Genomic DNA, 22,990 nt, shown 5'->3' with positions numbered 1-22,990 from the left:
CTGTAGTGTAGATGTAGCCTAAGAGTACCTGTGTTTAAAAATTCCTCTACAGAGTCTCTGTGTTTCTTGTTTACCCTGTCCCATCATCCCAGAAGAAAGAAACAATAAACCAGAGGGTCAACAGCTTTAGTGGAACTCTGGGAGAGTGCACCAGCTGCCAGGGAGGCTTGGGAGAACCAGCAATAATTTCAGGGCCTGGGCAACTGGATTGCCTCTGCCAAGAAGGGTATCAGACACAGTGTCTGCACCTGGAGTATGTGCTTAGAGGTCAAGAGACAGAGAGATGATGCCTAAACTCTGCCCAGCCCCAAGAGCATGTGGGATACAAGGTTTGGGTCCAGAAGGACTCACCAGGGTTGTAACATAGGATATTAAAAGTTATGTGAGGTAATAATCTTTGCCATGATTTTCAATAAGAAGAACTTAAAGCTAGGCACCTATATCTATATTTATGTCCCTGCCTGATTTCAAAAGTACTCAGAAGCCAACAGCTCTGACTCAGGTCAGCAGAAGATAATGGGTGCTCAACACTTTTTGATTTCAGGCACATGCCTAAATAAGGGGTTAGGAGCCTAACTTTAGATCTCCTATTTTTGAAAATCTTCAACTTATTGGATAAAGAGTAGAAACAATGTCTTGTGAAACAATTGAGAAAGAGTTGTCTCCTGGTTTCCTTGTACTCCCTCCATCTGTCTGTATCCATCTATTGTTTCTTGTTTTATACTTATATTTTAAGCTTTTCAGGCCTTTTTCATTCTGTGTTTGTACAGCATCTAGCACAATGAGGCCCTGGTCCATGACCAGGGCTCCTCAGTGTTCCTGTTATACTACTCCTGCTAGTAACTACAGCAACGCATAAACTGTTTAATGCCACTATGAATTAACAGAAGAGAGAATCCCAAATAGCAAAGAATTTCTAGTCATGTCCAGCAACAGGAAACATTACTAAAGACCCACGTAGAACCTCTGAATTATGTCAACACTGTGGAATTTAAACTCATGATCCCTACTTTATTTGGAAACAGTGGCATGGCTTTTTCCATTTTCATTTTAAAACAGCAGAAACAAATACCTTTGCTGCTATTTAACAGAAAATCTTCACAAGTTTACTATACATTATGCTTTAATATTCATATTAAAGCTTTTTATTTAATTGCAAGTCTTTCTGTTGAAGTGTACATTCCCCTGTCTGTTAACTAACTACATGGGATGCCAATGAGGTTTCTAATAGAGACGTATTCTCTGCTTCTCTTCAGTGTCTGTTAGCTGGCTCAATCAAGTTGAGATTCATCTCTTTTCAAAAACCAGTAGAAAAACTGCTTTTGCTGTCTAATGTCAGGAAATCAAGTGAATTATTTTATCTAAGCTGATGCCCTCATGACAAGTTGGATGACTGTGCTCCCAATCAGCTGGTTCTAAAAACATGTGCTGATGAAAAGGTATATGGGGCATGTGCGAAGTAGCACCACGCTGCTTGTTAGCATTGAAACTCATGATGAATTTGCATACGTATGAAACTGAGAATGCTGGAAGCTAGTTTTTCTTCTCTCAATAGAAAATATTAAAATCAAATATAAATTGTTTTTCTAACCAATTTCTACAGTGATGTATAGCATATGCAAGCAGAATACTGAGGAATCTAAATATCATATCACCAAATATTTCTTTCAAGCATTTAGTGTTATGAGGGGAAAATCCCCACTGCCAACCTTATAATGCATTGATTAGCCTTCTGTCTGTTAGTAATGGGCATGGTAGTGCATACATACTGGAGTTCCCCAAAAGAGGTTCTAAGAGTGGAGAAAAGGGTCCTCTTTTCTGGCTTTGGAGTTATATTTTTATTAGTTATTATTATTGATATGACAGCAATGCCCCAAAATCACTAATCCATATAAGCCCTTCCCCCTGTGCTAGATGCTGCATCAATACACAGGAAGATGCTGTTCTTGGCCCAAAGCTTGTAATCTGAAGAAAAACTCAGATACATTGGTAGAGGAAAGGGATGAAATATAGCTCAGAGTGACAGCTGACAAACATCATGGCAGTTCTGATTTTTTTTAATCTCTCCCCCTCTATTGAGTAGTAGGTTGGGGTGCAGGGGAGGCAGGAGGGGATTAGTTAATAAGAGCAAAGGAGTGGGGAAGGAAGGTGATAAGGAGAGCAGAATGGAGAGGAGCACAGGGAGAGTGAGACAAGCAATGGGGAGGACTTTGAAGGAGAAGGGAAGTCAGAGCAAAGAGCCAATCTGAAAAGGGGAGAATATCCAGAATTCTCTTACCTAACCCTGCATCCCTTCAACTTTTACCTACTGTACCTCAGGGATGCTAACCTCTTCTGTTGCAAGGAATTATCAATTCTGCTTCCAAATACTGAAAAGATCTTACATGTAGCTAAGAAAGCAGACTTTGGAAAAGGTTTGTCTCCATTACCATTTTTCTAATCTACTGATTAAAATTCTCTCTTTAGGTTCAACCAACAAGAAACATGTTAAGACTAGTCTGTATTACATCATCTACATTAAGTGCCTGATAGTGTGCACTAAGTGCTCCTCTTCTCTTCTCCCCCTCTCCAAAAACATATTCTGGTATTTTTTCCCCGTTATCATTAAATAATTATTAGGTTTTCTGAATAGATGATAAAGCAGTGTGAGATAATCAATATTAGTTTTAGTTAAGATGGTAATAATCAGCACTAGAGAATTAAACGACTGTAATATCCTTTTGTTTTACTCTCAATGTCTTAAAGCTAAAAGCGCATCAAGACTGTAAGCTTTCTAGGGTACAGACTGCCTTTTTCTTGTGTGTTTGTACAGCCCATAGCACAATGAGGTACTGTTGTAACACTGGGGTTCCTGGAATTACCGCAATACAAATTAATAATAATAGTAATTAATAATAAAAACACATACTTGCATCCCACTTAAAAAAAAAAAAAGAATGTCACTAGTCATAGAATTGACCAATACCTTCCGAAGTTTCGTGATGCTCAGAAATAGGGTTTTGATTAAAGCCCATTCTGACTTTGTACTATTAACTGACCAAGATGTGTTAGTATTCTTATGCAACAGTCTCAATAATTATTTTTTCCTGCTGTGAGTCTATCAGACCAGCCATGTAGCAACATCCTTTCCTGCAAAGCAAGTGACCAGTGTAAGGTGACCAGACAGCAAATTTGAAAAATTGGGACGGGGTGGGGGGGTAATAGGAGCCTATACAAGAAAAAGACCCCAAAATCGGGACTGTCCCTATAAAAATCGGGACATCTGGTCACCCTAGACCAGTGCCAAAGCCCAACATCATAAATAGGACAGTGTTCACTGATTGTTAAGCACCAATAATGTGGTTGGTAATGAATGAGACCTAAGTAAAAGCACAATTCTTGAGCAGAAGTTATTACAGCAGATTACTTTTTTTTTAATCTGTTCAAAGCTTTAAGTTTAGAATTAACTTGGAAAAATACAATTAGAGCACTTCAAGTATCACTTTAACCACATGACTGACAGAATTAAGATACCATTTCAATAAGAATTAAGATACCATTTTGATATAGAGTATGTTAGACTTAGAAGCATCTATCACTTAACACACAATTTTGTTTTTCCATCTTACACATGAGTACCCAAGATACACGAAAGAGGCAAAAGATCTGTCCGATTGCTTAGTTCTCCCATGGTAGAGACTGGTCATGATTCTTAGTCTATTATTCTGCAGGCCAGCAAGAACTGAGGGAGAGCTGTGGAAACAGCTCTCAGCTCCTCAGGGTAGAGTGAAACAATGATGATGGAGGCAGTGCTTTGAATCGCCCATTAAAAGAGCTATTCTCATCTAGTTCTCCTTAGCTGGGAGGATGGCTACTACAATGCCTTGAGGATGAGGAGTATAGAGTGAAAGAAATTGGGCCTGGGCTCGGACAAAGATGTACAGAACACCAATGGATGAGCAGGGAGGGGGGAGGAGAGAAATCAGATGAAATGGACTGAAATCTGAATATATTCTAATAGATTACAAGCTTAAAATCTCCTATTTCTTACAAGTGTACCTTCAATTATACCTTACCCTTTTAGGGACCAAAAAGTTATAGGCTCATATCAAGTGAAATGTGGAATGTAAACATTTTGTAGCATTCACTTAAGGATAGTTCTGCTTCCATCCAGTTTTTATGTATCCTATACTTTGAAGCAAACACACGCTAAAACAGATACTGACAAAATTCATGAACACAGGCGTGTGTGTGCAGTCATTATCAACTGCCTATTTTTTTGTTAAGTTATTTTTCAATACAAGCATAATGTAGTATAGTAGATCTTGAATACTTACCACTGTGCCCAGAAACTGAATGCTTATGTTTCCAGCTGCATCTCGAGAGAGGCACTGAAAGAAACAGATGTAAAAATTAATTAGGAACTTTCTCAGTAAGTTGAAGCAGTGCTATTTTCTTCTTGTAAGGTCTGCAGGAAATAACCAAAATGCCTGTAGATATATTACATATGCACAAAATAAGCATAATGTAAAAATGTATTTAAGAGCTTCAGTGCTAAGAAGCTGATTCATACTTAAGCTCAAATTCTAGTTTTTGCTTTAACAGATTCTAACAAATTTATTTTGAAGAGTATTGAAAACAAATGCATCTACGTACAATGAAGAATGTGTGTGTTTTCAGGGAGATGGATGTTATGATATATAAGAACAGTACACCAGTGGAACAGATTACATAGGGAGGTTGTGGAAGCTCCTTCACTGGAAGTTTTCAAAAGGAGGCTGGATAGCCATCTGTCTTAGACCGTTTAGACATAACAAATCCTGTATCTTGGCATGGGGTTAGACTAGATGACCCTCATGGTCCTTTCTAACCCTTTGGTTCTATGACTTACCAGGACTTGTCCACCTCTAAGGTGGTGATTCTCTGGCACATGTATATCTGTATTCTCACTTCATGTACTCCATATTAGCTCAACTCTATAAATGTTAAGTATGTCACTCATTCTAAAGAGACATTTTCATCTCTTCTTTGTGATAGGGTGCTGTAAATGTATGCACACAATGCTCCTCCTTTGAAAACAGAAAAAATAATAATTTTGTGAAACACTTGGTTATCTATTTGGCTTGGGGCTGTTGGCTCAAGTCTCTGACCAATCATAGAGCATACTGTCATTAAGCCACTAGGCAGTGCAAAAGGAAGCACATTATTGGTTATACATGATATTACCTATAACCTAAACACAGGAAATATTCAAGAAGTTACTGCTCCTTTTGAGTCTTTTCCTCCTTCAGTTCAAAAGCTGTTCACAGCACACACATTTCACAGAGAAATTCTACATTAATCTAAACTGTTATATTTTACACTATATTTGTAAAGCATTTTCATGGGAAGAAGCGTTTTGACTTAACATTTCAAATTTACTTGTAAAATAAGTACTCCTCTGTCTGATTTACAGAAGATAATATTTAATTTAATTAGCTGGACTATTTAATATAAATTACATTGTCAGAATACGAATTCTCTGATTTGCTCTGTCATATCTCTATTTTCTCTCACAGCTGTCAAATTACTGTATGCATAGGCCCTCACACAACATATGTGGTTAAGAGCTTTGCTGAATGAAGACCAAAGTCAAAAAGTGTAAATACATAGCTCTAAATTTAAAGAGATATACATATCTATACAATATGCCCTGTGTGTCGATATGTATGGAAGCATATACAATGTATTACAAGGATAGGTATAAAATGCAAACTAACTTTAGTACTTTCACATTTTAAAGACAGTTACAATGAAGTGACAAAATGCTACACAATAGTAGTACTAAGTTAAATGGTGTCCCTTTTCTGACAATGTGGCATGTTTTGCAGCTATATTTTATATATAGAAGCAATAGCTTTCCTACCATAGCCTAAACTTGCATTTTTTTTTTTAAAACTAACAGGTCATATACTGACACTGCAATCTGTAAAATCATATGAAAACAAAGAAGGATGTGCCAAGGCCTGACATATTTCAACAATAATGATTAATGGAATGGAAAATATGGGAAATAAAATTTCATACAAAACCTGACGTTTACTTTTATAAAGGAAACAGGAATATACACTTTTCCCACAGTCTAGGATAAACACAATCAGGTTTTGGAAACTGCAAAGAAGAACAAAGTACCGACAGTCTACAATGAATGAACTGTATGCCAAAACAAACAAGTACTGACCACTTGATAAGAGCTGTCAGAAAATGGCAAGTTGAGAAAAAAAAAAAAAAAAAAAAACTAAGGGACTTAATTTCTTTTTTCCTGGAATGCCCTCGCCCTCATTAGAGTGCTGTCACTTACTGTGTTGCCCTTTTATCCCCTTGAAGAGGCCATTAACAATAATTTCATAGCCTGATAAAATTTCCATTTTTTTGGGCTAATCTCCCCATCACTCATTTCATAGAGTTATACAAAGCCAAACAAAAAATTGTTTCTGTTTTTCCTTTAAACACTTTCAAAGCAATAGCTTAGTATCGTGAATGGACTTGTGGGTTTTAATAGCTATGGATCAGATCCTGGAAACCTCTCCTCATGCAGGTAGTCTTTACTCATATGAGCAGTCCTTTTGTTTCCAATGAGACTACTCATATGTAAGATCTCCTTGCATGCTTGGAGATTTGCAAAATCAGATCCAAAGAATGCAAGGACTTCACCACACTTTCGAGTAACTAAAATGCCTGCTCATGTGATAACTGTTGAGTCATCTAGAAAATAAATTCAGAAACATGTAGATTAGAATCTACAACCTAAACCCAATTACATATTTATACCCAAAGGTTGTCTTCCATAACCACAGTATCAGGGATAAGAAGATAAATACCCTCTTCCTAAGCCTGTCATTGTTGAAAGGGCCTAGGCATCGCAGTATGCTAAGTCCCCATGGCACCTGCTTACACTGTATCCAATATGCAGTACAGCATTCAGTCTTCAGTAGTATCAAGAGTTCACTGTAAGCACTAAAATCCATCCCTCAAATTAACAGAGTGAGGAGAAAAAAGTCGGGGTGGGGGAAGGAGAAGAAAATTAAAAAACACAGAGGGGGGAAAAGAAATTTTCCTTCTGGGCATATTTAAAAAAAAAAAATGGATAGAATCTCCAAATCAACCATATGTTACCAAGACCAAAAAGAAAACTGCCAGGCTTTTGAACACCATATTACAAAAGAAGTCAGCACATTATCATAATTAATGTTTCAAATTACAGTTGTAAATAAATCTCAGCTGTTAAATGTGATTAGATTTTTTTAAAAGCCTACTGAAAGGAGATATTTCTGTTCTACTGGTGGGCTTGTTACTGAGATCTGTAAATGCAATTGATGTTTTCAGGAAAATGAAAGAAGATGGTTAACAGTTTCTCTTATTTTCTACCTTTTTAGAAAAAGAATATATCAGTCTCCACCTATTCTAATTTGTATATTTACATGAACTATAAATTCTAATACATGGTTTCATATTATGTTTGATAACAGGAAAGTAATCAAATGCAAGTAACCAGAAAGAACAGCTAATACCATGCAACATGTAAAAACCTTTTTTAAAGTAATTTGCAAAACATTTACTTAGAGGTCTGAAGCAGAAAATAATTAATGCAGAGCATATTTCTACCGTTTTCACAAAGCCTAAATAATATATTTTCTCCTGTGAAAATAGTAACATGAAGTTATATGTGTGAATCACAGGATTTTTAAAAATAATTTATATTCTTTTTGATTAAATTAATACAGGTTGAGAGATTCTGAGTTAACAAAATCCCATTTAAAACTATAATTTTTTTTTTCATGCAAACTCAGGTGGCAGACAGCTAAACTAAAACTTGTAGAAAATATGATTTAACTTTAAAAACATTTAAATTCTAAAAGGTATCAAATTCACATACAATGATTAATATTGTATACATGTGATTTTGTGTATATTATGCTGTATGTATATATTTATATTTATATTTATACATAAATATAACATGTACATTCAGGATATAATCTGTGTAAACAAAGTATATAACTAGGAATCCATGTGCATATATCTACATATGGGTGCAATCACCACATATCTGCATGATTATATGAAATAATGCAATCATTTCACAAGGAATCAATTCAATCTGGTGTTTCCCACTAAATTACAAGAGGTTTGTGTGACACTACTCCAAATTCTTCTGCTTTGCCATAGAAAATTAGTTCCACTTAGTTGGGTATCAATGAGCTATTCAGTGTATGGTGCAGTAGGGTTACAATCAGCTTAGTGCTCAAGCCTGCAATGGATAAGTACCTTTAGATAAAAATGAAATTGAGAAACAAGCTCTAAAAGAGGGGTGAGGAAAGGAAAACTCCCCTCAAAATACAAAGTATGAGAGAGAGAGGCAGACACACCACACCGATACAGCCAGGATTAAAACGGAAGAAGATCTCAAGGTATTTGCCAGAAGTGTTCAGATACTCTTGGATCTGCAGATTACCTGCTGTGAGCAGGTGGAGAGAAGAAATGACTGCAAACAAAGAAACTGAAACAGACCAATAGCAGTTGCTTTGCTTACAAATGAACAACTAATGTGTCGAGTCAAAATGAATATTCACTAACAAGAAAAAAAGATATTAAAGCCTAGCAAACAAATATCTTGTGATACTGAAAACTACTTCATTTACTCAAGGTAAGATGGAGAGTACTTGGGTCTTAATGCAGAAGACTTGCATTAAGGAACTTGCCCTAACTGGAGGAGCTGTTAAGAGTTCCACAGTACAGAGGAGGAAATTGCATAAATTACTGTAGATTAGAGCCACAGTAACTTATTCAGCAAGTTGTGTGCGCTTGGGGAATCTGGATCCCAGGAAGTGAACCACCCAGCCCTGTCCTGACACTTCAGAGGCCCATGTGGTTGAGTCGAAATGTTGATTAAAACGTACAGCCAACTGATTGACTACACTTGTGGTTCATAATTAAAAATGTTCAACAGCCTAGCCAAAGTTTAGCCAGATTTATTGTCTAAAGACAAAACAGTACAATAACCAAAGGAGATACACATACCCTTATTCTGGGAAGCAATTCTTATCTTACACAGAACTTGCGCTTTGAAGATATACCCCAAATTTACCTCTTTATATCATGACTGTTTACAAGTTAAAAAGCACTTTCTCCATCACCTAAGATCTTACTAATTGGTTCCTTAACTTGTTGTTCTGTACCTTTCCTTATCTCTGTTTTGGATATCACATTCCAAACCGGTCAGGCATAGTGGTATATCCCAACCTGTACTAGGATATACCATTCATGTATCTTCCTATTTGCAAATGCCAAAGCTGACTTCAGCTTTGGGAAATATTGTAGGTACATCTGTAGCTGAGGTAGATGTATTCGTTCCTTGTAGATGCAGTCTTCCAGGTAACCTACTGGATGGACAGTAACCAACTGATCAAATATTGCAGTGGCAGGATCTAATATCAGTAAAAACACTGTAAAAGAAATCTACACAGAACCCAACGCTGAGAACAACTGTTTGGAACAACATGTGGCTCGATTAGGATGCGATGTCACTGACCCCAAATTATGAACTGTACTAAGTGGAATTTGCATACACCATTTAATTCATTGCCAATTTACAATAGCCTCTGTTATGCACTGGGGACAATACCATTTAGCCAATTATTCGTAATATTAGGTAAATTTCCCCTTTTCAATAGTCCCTAATGAACTGGTTATGGTAGTTAACATAATGCCCATAAATAGTGCACATAATTAATTAGTCAATTTTTACTCGTTTGGTTAAACAGTTTAGCAATGTCTTCTTGATTAGCTATTGGGTCTTGTGCATGTTCCTGATAAAATGTTGTTAGCCCTCCTCATGACCTTTTCAGTTTTGTTTTCTCTAAATCATGCTATTATGTTAAATCCCAATAGAATAGTTAAAGAGACAAGATGGGTGAGATACTATCTTTTACTGGACCAACTTCTGAAAGTGAGAGAAGCTTTCAAGCTTCCCCAGAGCTCTTCTACACCTCACCCACCTTGTCTCTAATATCCTGGGACCAACACTGCCTAATAGAATAGTTGGTTAACAAGTTTTGGAAACCCTATCACAAATTTTCATATGCTGGGATGCCTTGTATTTTTAAACTATCATGCAGTGCAGACAGTACACCACTAAGCAATCCTACACCTCATGATCATCATCATCACGGCCCCAGTTGGGGCTGAACACAAACCCTCTTAAATGATTCTTTATCCATCTTAGCTGTCCCCCTTCTTTCTCCCACATTACCATATTGCATTTTACTTCATTGTGGTATCTTTATTTCTGCTCTCTGTTCAAAAGAACCCATTCTCACACCGGAGGATGTATGTGTCAGGGGAGAAGTTCTCTTATGATTATGATGCCCATCAACTAGTTGAATGTAATGCTTGAGTATACATATTCTTTTGGTGCTTGAGTGTGAACTTCTTCCTTACAACCATTCATACAAAGTATTCTGAGTCACTAGGATTTGTAACTCCTCTGGAGAAAATTATGATGCTATGGTATTGTGATAGCTAATACTTTTAAATTAACCTTTGATAGTAAAGGCTTTTGTCAGCCCCATTAAGTTGAAGAAGCTGAGAGCTAAATTGAAAAAGGTGACTGCAGATGTGAACTTATTGCAGGAGTCTTAGCTCATTAAAAAGGCAAACCAACTCCATAGGGACTGGATGAGCAGAGTAATTAACTCTTCCTAGAAGGAAGAGAGGAATGGCCCTTCCTTTTCTTAACATATTAAGAGTACAGGATGTTTGGTGTCCTTAATTCCTTCTTGGTCAAGATGGTCATTTATAAGGCAACAGTGATTTATAATCTTATGGTCTTTAGTAATTTAGATTCCCCAGCTCCCTCCCTACCACACAATCCATCCATATCATCAACATGGAAGTTGAGTCAGCCATAAGATAGAGTGATTGCAAACTAGCTCCTGACCCATTATTAGATCAGTCATGACCTCTGGAGACCTCTCTGCCATTGCTAAGGTAGCCTTATGGCTAGAGACCTCTGACATGGTGATGAAAGATATCCGGTACTTTTTCAGTCTCTGTATCAGAAATTACAGGTTTGTCTTTCTTGCTGCCCATATGCATATCCAAGACTAACTTTTTAAAAAGTAACTTTAGCAACTCTGGTAGACTCCATGAGAAATGTCAGCACAGCTATAATAGCAGAATCTGATTATGCTCCCATTTTTTTACCCGATGCCACAGTGATGAGCACCATCACAAGAAAAGAGATTAATCCAAGCCAATATTTAATATTTGGTTATTAAATTACTTCCCTTTCCCCTTTGCTCTTAGAAACAAAGGAAGTCTCAGTCCCTTCTCAGACCACCCACTTGCAAACGATGAGATAGCATCAATTTTATTGCATGGGGAAAAAAAACAAAAAACTTTCACCAGCTCAGAGGAACCAATTATCTAACAAACTGAAGCAGATAATTCAGGTGTTTTCTAGAGCACCTACTTGATTACTGCTATTATATATATATATGCAGTGAAACTATTTACATACAGACTCTAAAGCATGCTGAGGAGGCTTCAGACTCTCTTTAAGGGTGGCTTCTCTCTTCCTGTCTGTAGGGTCTGTTGAGAAGAAATCCCCTTCAGCAGGTTTTGACTGGGATGTCACCGTGGCATCAATTTTAGGGAGCTCGAAGAGTATCTGTATTCTAGAACCCTGCAGAGTTTCCAGATTTGCTAATTAAGCCTTTACCAAGAATTTTTCACTCCTCTCTAAAGATCTCTTTAAAGACAAAATGAAATGGGATGCCAAATTCTAGTTTTGGTGAAAGATTTTCTCTTGTCTTCAGATATTTGTTAGTTGCTCAACCCCAATGATGGCACTTCTGAAAGAATGCCAGACGTCTTTGCTATGTGACTCAACTGCCCACTTAAGAACCTGGGATGAGACCACCTTTGATGGTGGAAAAGACAATGAAGTTTGGGTGTTGGGGAGTGGAATTTTAGCCTTAGTCCTGAAGAGTCATTGTTGGTCCATTTTGGAGAGAGCCAAAAGGAACATTGACACTTGTCCTTTTGGAGCTGTCTCTGGAAAAGTCTTTATTGATGTACAGGGGCAGAGAGAGAAATGAAGAGGCCCAAGCAATCTGTCCATTCTCTGAGCTCTTTCTCTTTGCTCAGCCTGGAAATTATCCTGTCTGAGCTCCCTTTATGTGGCTCCTGAGAGGAATTTTTCACAGATGGAGCACATCGTCCTTGGTTTGCCCTGTTTAGCCTGCTCTAGGCTTTGCAAGCTGGTCAATCAATGGGTCAAATAATGTAACTTGACACCTGTTATTTGAACATGGTCAAATATTGTTAAATATTCCAGCAAGAATGTCATGATGTAGGCAAGAGAACCGCCTTTTTGATTGCATCATGGTGCCACCTGTTAGCAAACCTACTGAAATATCTTGATCACTCACTTTAACTGCATGATAACACCACCTGTTGGGAAAAAGGTCAATTAATTGAAAGTTGAGCATGTTGATTGGCTGGAATCTTCTAGAACATACATTGTATGTATGTATATCTTTATTTCTATGTCATGCCATTTACAAAGCATATTAAAACAACTTAAAAGACACAGTCATGGCTGGCACTGAAAAGCTTACAACCTAAACTGACTAGACAATCATACAAAAATAAACTCAGAAGAGAGTGGGAGAGGGAGAGGAGGGCTCACAGTCATTAAAATTCCGCCCCCAACATAAACAATAAAGATGCACAGCCATAAAACGGCTTGTAGAGTTGGCCTGCTGCCTATCTAGCATAAGTGATTTTTAAAATGATTTTTTGGTTTTATGGATGCTATGTATGTTTTATTTTTAATTTCATTCATTTTATGAATAATGTCCATATTTAAAGGCCAACCTAAAAATAATTAGTCTCATATTTGAGAAAATCATTTAATGGTGTTTTGCATTTTTCTGAATGAAAATAACTCCGTTTTTTTGTAATTAGGTATAAGTATCTAAGGGTAAGCCTATACGAGACCATAAAGTCTTACTCTTTTTTGTTACTGTTCTTATAAATTAGTGCTTTAAAACATTTGACAATATTTGACTGGTCAATTGACCAATTATTTTTGAACTGGTCAAATACCCAACCCTAGCCTGCTCCTCCATGACTGGGAAGGGGAAGCACGGGGAGGGAAAGAACTTAGTGGGTGGCCTGGTACAGGAAGCAAAGCCTTGGAAGAAGTTTTTGTCTCTCAATGAAGAGAAGTAGAGAAAACTTTTGTTTTATTCAGTCATAAAATCAGGTTTCAGAGCTAGGACTGCAGTGGAGGAAGAGGAATTGCTGAACCGCCACTCTGCTTGCACAATTGGAGGTAGGGAAATAATGAGGGACAACACAGAGAATGACACACAACAGAGATTAAGAGTTTTAAAAAAAGAAGGAAGCCTGAAATACAATACCGCATACTTCAGCAAAACTCACAGATACGTTTTTTCTTTTGGGGGATGGGAGAGGGAAGAGTGGAGAGGGGGGTTGTCGTGTTTGGTTTTTTGTTTTTGTTTTTTTTAAATGAGGTATTTGAGAGATCTCTTGTATTTGCTTCAATTGCCAAGAACAGGTGACAATTGAGGCAATGAAAATCAGTTACTCAGTAGCAACCCCTCTCCTCATGTCTGGAGTAACACTGATGAGCTCCTTTGGCTGTGATGATTGCGGGCTTACAGAGTAAATGTGAAAACATAGAGCGATCCTATAAGCTCTGAGAAAAGCCAGGCCTGCTCTCTCATCTACGAAAAAGAAGTGGGAGCATACGCAATATTTCTCTTTCATAGAGACAATAGTAAAAATGACCCTGCAACCATTTCAAAATGAAAGTAACAGTGTACAGTAGCTGTGTATTACTGGAAGACATCAATCAGTCTTCATGCACCTCACTCACTAAATCTTTCCAAACTCATCTACTGCTTAAACAAACAAACAAACCTGTTTTGCAGTTCCTGTATTTAGGGTCTGAAACCCATATAATACATAATCTATAATAAGCAAAACTGTTTTGAGATACCACTTCAATAAAAGAATCTATGGTTGGGGGCAGTCACTGAACTCTCAGCAATATTTTATTTTTGAGATTTTGTCAGCAAGGTGCTTAGTACTCTGGCTCCTATCCAACAAAGCACTTGAGCACACAGTTAATTTTAAGAACAGGAACCCACTGATTTCAACTTTGCAGGATCATGGTATTTTCTGGTACCCACCCATTTTTCCATGTCACTGATCTACTCCTTGCTTAGACCGGTACTTCCTTTATTTACACATTTTGAGCCAAGATTCTTTAACAGATGAATGAAAATAGACTCATGTCTAATTACTTATTTTAAGCAGGTGACAGATATGCAACAATTTGAATATCTAGACTACAATTTGCATAAATACATTTTAAAACAAAATATTTGAAAATCATTTTCTTCTTTACTTCTTACGTGCTTAAGGGCTTTGCTGGATTGGGATCAGAGCACTCAGCACCTTTCAGGATCAAGCTCTACGTACATAAATCAATCTTCAAAGAAATGTAATGTTCACAAAGAATATACTGGTTAAACAAATTTAGATGAATGAAACCAACTATGAAGAGCAATTAGAATGCCTGAAAACTAATAAAGCACAGCTGGAATTATTCGATTCATTTATGTTAGTTGCTTAAATGGCTCTAGGGCAAAGATTTGCTGAAGGAAGATACACTAAGACTCAGGGATCAAATGCTCTTGGGGCCAAATAGACCCATAGAAACACGCTAGTCTAATTTGGTCCTTGCAGAGGAACAAGTCTAGAGAAACATAACAAAAAAATCCAATTTGGATTCCAATGAGCAGATATCAAGGACTAATCACATTGTAACCATAATTTTACATATATAAACAATCACAGCATTCATAACTTTTCAAGCTACAGGATTTCTGAACAAAAAACAGAGGTTTACAGATCTCTCAAAGAGAAACAATAACTATGGTTTTTACACTTCTTGTTGTATAACACACACTCCAAAATATTTGTTGTACAGCAGCTGGAATGACCCCTGCATACATTGCATATGACAACTGTATTCCAGCAGTTCAAGGACCCCATTAGCATGCTCATCCTCCTAGCAGTAAACGTGTCCAGCTATGGCAACATTCTGTGCTTTGGGAATTAAATGAAGATGCAAGTCAAATATCACACGTTTGGTATATAATCAAACTACCTACTATTAGCAACAATAAAAGCTTCCTAATGCTGTATACTGCTGTAATATATCCTTATGCACTTCCCAATAGTTTTGATGGAAACTCATCTGAAAACATGCATGTATGCACACCAAATATGTTGGGTTTCTTCTGAACATCTCTTATATGTTTATAAATACGTATTGCTTCTTGTTGAATATTAATAAAGTGAGCAGGCTTTAAATCTAAACCTAAAGATTGTCTTTAGATAGAAGCAGGTAAATTCTGAGAGTGGAGCATGTAAGTAAAAGTTGAGGATGGTGTCCAGCCACACCGACCCTGCAAGAAAACTTTGAATAGTCCCAAAAGACTATAGATGTGCTAGAAAGACCCATTGTATACATTTGCCTGGACATACAGTGAGAATGTCACTCATTTCCTACTTGTACCATCCTTAAGATATACAACTGTTTCGGTTGCTCAAAGCTGAAGTCGTTCAAATTCAGTCACATGGAAAAGGTCATCGGTGTGGCATTCGCCACACATGAACAAAAATGAAAAACAAATGTACATGTTCAGCAGTAATTTTTTAAAAATGCTGAATCACTTATAAATGTATATTATTTTTCAAGTAATTCCAGGGTTTCAGAATCTTAATCGGTTTCCTATAACTTGTAGGGTGTGCAGACACCCTGATCTTTTTAATAAAATGACTATTTAGTAAATGGGACTCTGGCTACACAAGAGAGCTTACAGTGGCGCAGCTGCACCCATGCAGCTGTGCCACTGTACGCTCTCTAGTGGAGTGGCTCTCAACCTTTCCAGACTACTGTACCCCTTTCAGGAGGCTGAGTTGTCTTGCGTAACCACAACTTTCACCTCACTTGAGAAGTACTTGCTTACAAAATCAGACATAAATATACAGAAGTGTCACAGCCACACTATTACTGAAAATCGCTAGCTTTCTCATTTTTGCCATATAATTATAAAATAAATCAACTGGAATATAAATATTGTACTTCCATTTCAGTGTATAGTATATAGAGCAGTATAAAATCATTGTATGAAATTTTAGTTTGTACTGACTTCTCTACTAATGCTTTGTATGTAGCCTGTTATAAAAGTAAGCAAATATCTAGATGAGTTGATGTACCCGCTGGAAGCCCTCTGCGTACCCCCACGGGTACGAGTACCACTGGTTGAGAACCACTGTTTAATTAACCACTACTTAATTAATCAACCCACGAGTGGCAGTAGCTATGTCGTCGGTAGAAGCTCTCGTGCTGTCTACGCTGATGCTTAGGTTGGCATAATTTATGTCGCTCAGGTAGGTGGCTTTTCACAGCCCTGAGCAACATAAGTTATACTGACATAAGTGGTAGTGCAGACATAGCCTATGCAAATTCTGAACCACCTTACCCTGAGGAAAACTGAAACACAGTTAACACAAAATGGCAATGCAATTTTTTTTTTTAAACACTTTCACTGGGATACTTTAGAATTTGATGCAATTCATGAACTATTCTTTAGTTTTGTGGGAGTGAGGGTGTTACTTTTTTCTTCTTCTTCTTTAAAGCAAGAAACGGATATACATTAATAAAAAACAACAATTCAGGAAAGATGCGGTCCTTGCCTTTCAATCTGGAAAGACTCAAATGAGGGACACACAAAATTATTCATGCTGGAATGATTTCAGATTTGTTCCTTTAATAAATATATATTTCTTATTTCAACAATAGAAGTGAGGAGACTCTACAATTGAGAGAAACATAGGTAAATCTCAGACTAAAATGAGTGAGATCCCTTGAAATGTGAGATATTTGAAAGGTGTGATATTGTCTCTAATATAAAGAATATTCTGACATGTCATCTTCTCAAATATTTTTTCTAGAAATCGATCTCAATAAAGCTCTGGGCTTGTTAAATGGAGGGAGAAAGACTATGTTAGAACAACATAGTATTTTTCTGTTTCAGAGTAGCAGCCGTGTTAGTCTGTATCCGCAAAAAGAACAGGCACCTTAGAGACTAACAAATGTATTAGAGCACAAATTTAGTATCCATACAGATATATAGCGCTTTTAGATCTGAAGGGGTGCAGTCATTTCAGTTCCACAAATAATGTGTCAGTGAATTTACCTGTATAGTCCTCTGAGTGCCATCAATGGTGACAGACGATAAGGGTGAAGCCAGGTTCCACTCACTGGTCACATTTAGTTTCATCCCATCAACTTCCACCTGTTGTGACACCAAACAAGACTGTTACCATGAAGACGGACAGAACACTGATCTCAAGTTCATTGCTGCATACCAAGCAGAAACCATTTTAAAACAGATGGCTCCCAAACAACCTGTCATGTTTACTGCTTCTGCCATAAAAGACAGGGTCCAACAACAGAGTCTTCTAGGCATCTCTGGGGAGAGGTGAAGGACCTGTGAACAGCTGCCTCTGAGTAGTGAGGTTTCAAGTGATTTCCAGCAAGTAACGAACACCCATCCAACTTTTAAATCTATCTGGACATGCTACATTTACTGCAATTAGACAAGTAATGCATATAAATTCCAGTGACACTTTGCAACCCACACCACAGGGCTTGCATATAATATCCTCTCCAAGGACCAAGGAAGAACTTTCCCTGTGCTCTTAATGAAGGGTTTTGCATTGTTATCTTGATTAATATGAAGCAGTAATTAATTCTTTGGTGTTACATCTCAAAGTCCAGTCAAACTTTGCAAGTTCTGTCATGTTTTCCCTCAATCTACTTCTAATCAGAGGGCTGATTTCACACTTACATTCCACTGTGGTTATCCTGAAAGACTTAAGGGAAAAAAATCATCACCACGTTTTTTTAATAGGAGAATTTTTCTACATAAGGACAAACAAGCTGAGTTATGAAACAAAGTTAGTAACAGGAATAATGTTGACTGTGCTCTCTTACATTCACTCTAATTGGGCTATCAGCCCCTGTTAAAAAAAAATTACCACAAACTGCTGAATGTTGTATTATGCTACAAGGACCTCAGAGTTTAATAACAGTAGAGTTTAATAAAAAGGAAGTAAAAATACCATTTATACAATAATATTATATTGATTAACGTTTGTAGAGTGCTTTGAACATGTAAAATGCTATTTATGCAAGGCAAAGGTAAGTACAAATGATCTCAACTATACATTATATTTTAAATAAAAGGAAAACAATAATTTTGTTATCTTGCATCCAGTCATACCCTCAAAAGCCCCAGAATATGTCCAATCAATAAATCACACACAATAACATCAAGTTTATCAAAATCCCTTATATTTCATGCCACTGAAATTATCTCAGTAAACTGGAAGAAAACACCGCTTCAGCAAAACTGTATTTACAATAAGTGCTGTGCCCTTCTTTGGTAACATAGTAAAGACATCTAAAAATTAGCCTTTTTAAATTTTAACATTTAATAATTTCATTTAATATATTTGACAATAGGGTAAGGCAGCAAAAATTATATTAAAAAGCAACAGAGGGTCCTGTTGCACCTTTAAGACTAACAGAAGTATTGGAACATAAGCTTTCGTGGGTGAATGCCCACTTCATCAGACGCAAGTGATTATATTGTATCTAAAGGAGTTCCATATAACCAAACATATATGGCTAATATGCATAATTTCATTTTACCTTGAAAAACCTTTAGCCCAAGAAACCTCTAATTCCACAGATGCTTATTTTAGAATATAAAAGTTTTCTTTAATGGATATGATACACTGAATATTCCTACAGGTTTTGACTTCAAATACAGTCATGTATAGAGATCATGAATAAAACAAGTAATTTATAATGGTTCACCAAAAGGCTAGATCAGCTGGCATGATCCAGCTGCTTTGCGCTGTTCCAGTGATACAAAACAGCCATCAACCTGGCTTAAGTTAAACCAGGTTTACAGCTGCTTTGCATCACAGGAGCAGCACAAAGCAGCCGGAGCATACCAGTGAATCTGTCCCAGTGTCAATAAAAGTAAATTGGCAAATATTATCTCTGCTGAGAATAGTATCAACTTGTGAAAGAGACTCCACTAAGAGCAGAACAAGCCTGGTGCCCTGTCTTCACACTCTGGAAGGACAGCTATCAGTCAAAAACTAAAGTTGATAGAAAAGCCAATCCTTCTCTGATGACATAATTAAGAACACTTCTAAGAAAAAATCAGTTGTACTAAAACAATCACCACCTTCAAATCCTTCCTCAAAAAATTCTCTTTTGATGTGATGCATACAAAGAACTTGGCAACAACTAAGCTGCTGGTGTGCTGAGACTACTCTCTATCATGCTGACCAGTACGGTCTCATTCTTTCCTTGTACTTCCCCGTCTGTTGGTAGCCATCTGTTGTGTCTTATCTTATATACAGATTGTAAGATCTCTGGGGGCAGGGACCATCTTTTGTTCTGTGTTTGTACAGTGCCTAACACGATGGAGTTCTGGTATATGACTAGGGCTCCTTGGCTTTATGGTAAATAAATAATAATAATTTATGGTAAATAAATAATAATAATTAATAAACTTGCAATGTTTCTCAGGAACAAGAAAACAAAGGAGCAGCTGCCAGAGCAGATCAGAATACTGGCCAACAAGCAACTGAGACTGCACTCTGGGGCTGTACTTCTGCAAGATTTACATATAGTCTGGTAGAAGCTACAGCTGACATCTAAGTACTAATCAAAGGTGAAAGGTGCCATTCAAACACGTCAACTCTGCAACCAATTTCATTATTAGTCCCTCTATCACTGTAAAAAGATATTTTTAAAAAAGTGTCATACTGGCAAGTTACCAGACTCTGAGCCCTCACAAGAATACATACAAGTCTAGTCATCTGTGATTCAGATGAAGTTAGCATCCAGGAAATGGGGCAGAATGCACTGTGAGGGTGACCATGATGCAAGTCGGAGGCTCTGGAGGAGCAGGTTTGATTAGTGAAGCATGGTTCAAACACTGCAGCATTTATTGTGGATTGTGTGGAAAATGCAGGCAATGCATTGCTTCTACCATATATTCACCATTCAGCAAGACATGTAGGACCAAATGAGGGAATCGAATATGCAGTTTGTACCAAAGAGAGTCCAGAGAAAATTTTGCAAAGGTGGCAGAGACAGCAAAAGCCCTAATGCTTAAAGTGGCAGGGCAGGGAGGGGAAAATATATCACACCATAGGAAAAATGAGGCAAGGTTTGAGGATAAGAGCAGAGTGGCCTTGCAGGAAGCAGGTTAATTGCGCTATGTAGCAAGAAGCTTCTATACAAGCCAAAAACAAAGAAAAAACAGTTATTTGTGGGATTAATTAGACTCTTACTTGTTTAAGTAATGAGACTGTCCCTTCCAGAAATGAGCCAAGTAAAGTAAGAGCAGAACCGCAAGTCCAAAAGCCAAGCTAGCTAATGGGATGGAAGCAGAAAGCCAAATATAATGGTCAGAGAACGGTCTGACTCAGTAGGAATGTCACAAACCTCTATAATTATGCATGGAAGGATTCGATTTTTAATCAGTAAATGTCACTAAACATCAATTTCACTGTACATACAAACCAGTGAAAAAATATTTCCATCGATGATAATCAAAAGGCAAAGTAAGAAAAATAGTGCTTGAGAACTTATTAGAGTTTGATTTAAGGATATTTATTTGTATATTTTGACATGTGATGGTGACAATTTCTGTTTTAACCATTAGATAGCGTCAACTTTTTGAACCTCAATATCTACTGTCAATAAATTATTTGATCCCCCCAATATCTGACTTCCCCATAATTTCCTGAAACTGTGAAAATTAACAGATAAAATTGAAATGTTTCAAAGCCATTTCACACAACAGTGAAAAATGTAAATAAATATAAAAAACAAGCTTAAAAATAAACATATCCATCAAAATTATATATATATATATATATATATATATATATAAAAATCGAATTCTGCCAAGCCTGTCCATGCTGTTGTTTTAAACAGAAATCAGCGTCAGTAGCTTGTTGAGATTTGAAGATATCTCTCTCTAGGCAGCGGCCATTCAGACACTACAGGATGACTCACTAGGACAAGGGTTGGCAACCTTTCAGAAGTGGTGTGCCGAGTCTTCATTTATTCATTCTAATTTAAGGTTTCGTGTGCCAGTAATACATTTTAACGTTTTTAGAAGGTCTCTTTTATAAGTCTAGAATATATAACTAAACTATTGTTGTATGTAAAGTAAATAAGGTTTTTAAAATGTTTAAGAAGCTTCATTTAAAATTAAATTAAAATGCAGAGCCCCCCGGACCAGTGGCCAGGACCCGGGCAGTGAGAGTGCCACTGAAAATCAGCTCGTGTGCCACCTTCGGCACGTGTGCCATAGGTTGCCTACCCCTGCACTAGGACAACAGTACAGTTGAGTGATTTATAGACACTAAGTAGTAAACAGATGAGCAAATTTTGCAGCATTAATCTTTTGTTTAATTTTTGTCCTGGGCTAACGAGGCTACAACCACCAACCAGGAAACTCCAACGACCGGGCACATGGCAGGTTTTGAATGTGCAAGATCATTTGTTTGGTTGGTTTGACTGTAAGACAAAGTGAGAGAAAGAAGAGGGTTTGGACTCAAGACTTTCAGCTGCTTAGGTTCAATTGGAAAATAACCTTTCCTCCTTAGAAATAACTGACGCTGGAAAGATCATGAAAACAGATGCCTCTTTGTAGTATTTCTGAAGAGTCTTATTTACCATACTCACTACCGACAAGACATTTTGGTGGATGTATTCATGCCAGAGTATAACTTACAGCCTTATTTAGGCTAGATCCAGAAGATCACTCAACACAATCCCAGCAATGATTTAAAATAAATATATCTAAGAGGAGCTGCAGAAAAGGTGAATGAAAGAGCAAACAGGACAGGCAGGGCCTTTGGGGAACAGTAGAGCGCAGCACAAAGCAAGGGCAAATTGGGAAAGGCAACGAAAGGGGACAGCTCACATTAAGCCGGCTAGCAGTGGCTTTCAAATAAAAGCTGGACACACTAAAGCATATATGATAGGAACATCCTTGATACAAATTAACTAGTCAGTGATAAGGTGAGATTATCTGTGTGCATCTATTGACAAAAGTATATTCACATCAGTTTAACAGAAATCTGCTCCCCTCCCCCTTTCTTTTTTTCAAACAAATGCAAGGTCAGCATTAAATACCTTTGAAGTGGTTGTTCCTGTACTCTCAAAAAAAAAGAAGTTAAAATGTGTGAGGTTTCAATCTCATTAGAAGAATCCCTTTTTACAAACTTTTCTTTTGTTCATATTTGCACTTACTTCTAAAAAAGACCCCAAGAGAGAGTTCCAGCCTATACATCACTTGTCCTGAAGAAAGCTCAGTTAACTATTTATAGATCCTGCCCTTTTGTACCAAACCAGATCAAGCGATTTATTCAGTGCATGACTGCAGGAGAGAAATTCATTTGCTCTAAGTGTCATCAAGGCAGCCTTTTACCTTTCTTTCAGATTTTCAAAGCATTTTAGCACATTTATAGAATGGACAGCCTATAACTGCAAGATCATTTTCCTCCCCAATAACTCAAACACACACACAGTCAGCTCCATATTAGATTTCTTTTCTGTAAGGTAGCAGATTCATGTAAATTGTCAGTAGAGGCTTGGTATATCTCACTTTGGAAATGGGAGTATGCCAGTCTAGGAGGTAATGGGGAAAGATGGTAATGAATATCAACTCTTCAGCTCGGTGGCAATGGAATAAAAAGCAAAACAAAGAGAGAGAAAAGTGATGGCATTTATCACTCTGATCAGCAAGACCCTACTTTT

General features: G+C 37.2%; 1 protein-coding gene across 1 annotated transcript in view; it reads right to left on the bottom strand.

Annotated features, from left to right (window-relative positions):
• The window catches only part of PCCA (propionyl-CoA carboxylase subunit alpha), a 393,662-nt gene that overhangs the window by 66,657 nt on the left and 304,015 nt on the right, over positions 1–22,990 (bottom strand). Inside the window, exons 20-21 of the mRNA XM_054012780.1 lie at positions 17,325–17,423; positions 4,317–4,370 (exon numbers count right to left, since the gene is read on the bottom strand). Of these exons, the coding sequence (XP_053868755.1) occupies positions 4,317–4,370; positions 17,325–17,423 (153 nt within the window). The remainder of the gene's footprint in view (positions 1–4,316; positions 4,371–17,324; positions 17,424–22,990) is intronic.

The sequence above is a fragment of the Malaclemys terrapin genome, chromosome 1 (assembly GCF_027887155.1).
Source record: "Malaclemys terrapin pileata isolate rMalTer1 chromosome 1, rMalTer1.hap1, whole genome shotgun sequence".
Taxonomy (NCBI): Eukaryota; Metazoa; Chordata; order Testudines; family Emydidae; genus Malaclemys; species Malaclemys terrapin.
Note: the sequence above shows the minus strand (reverse complement) of the source record. Positions and strands in the feature narration are given on the sequence as shown.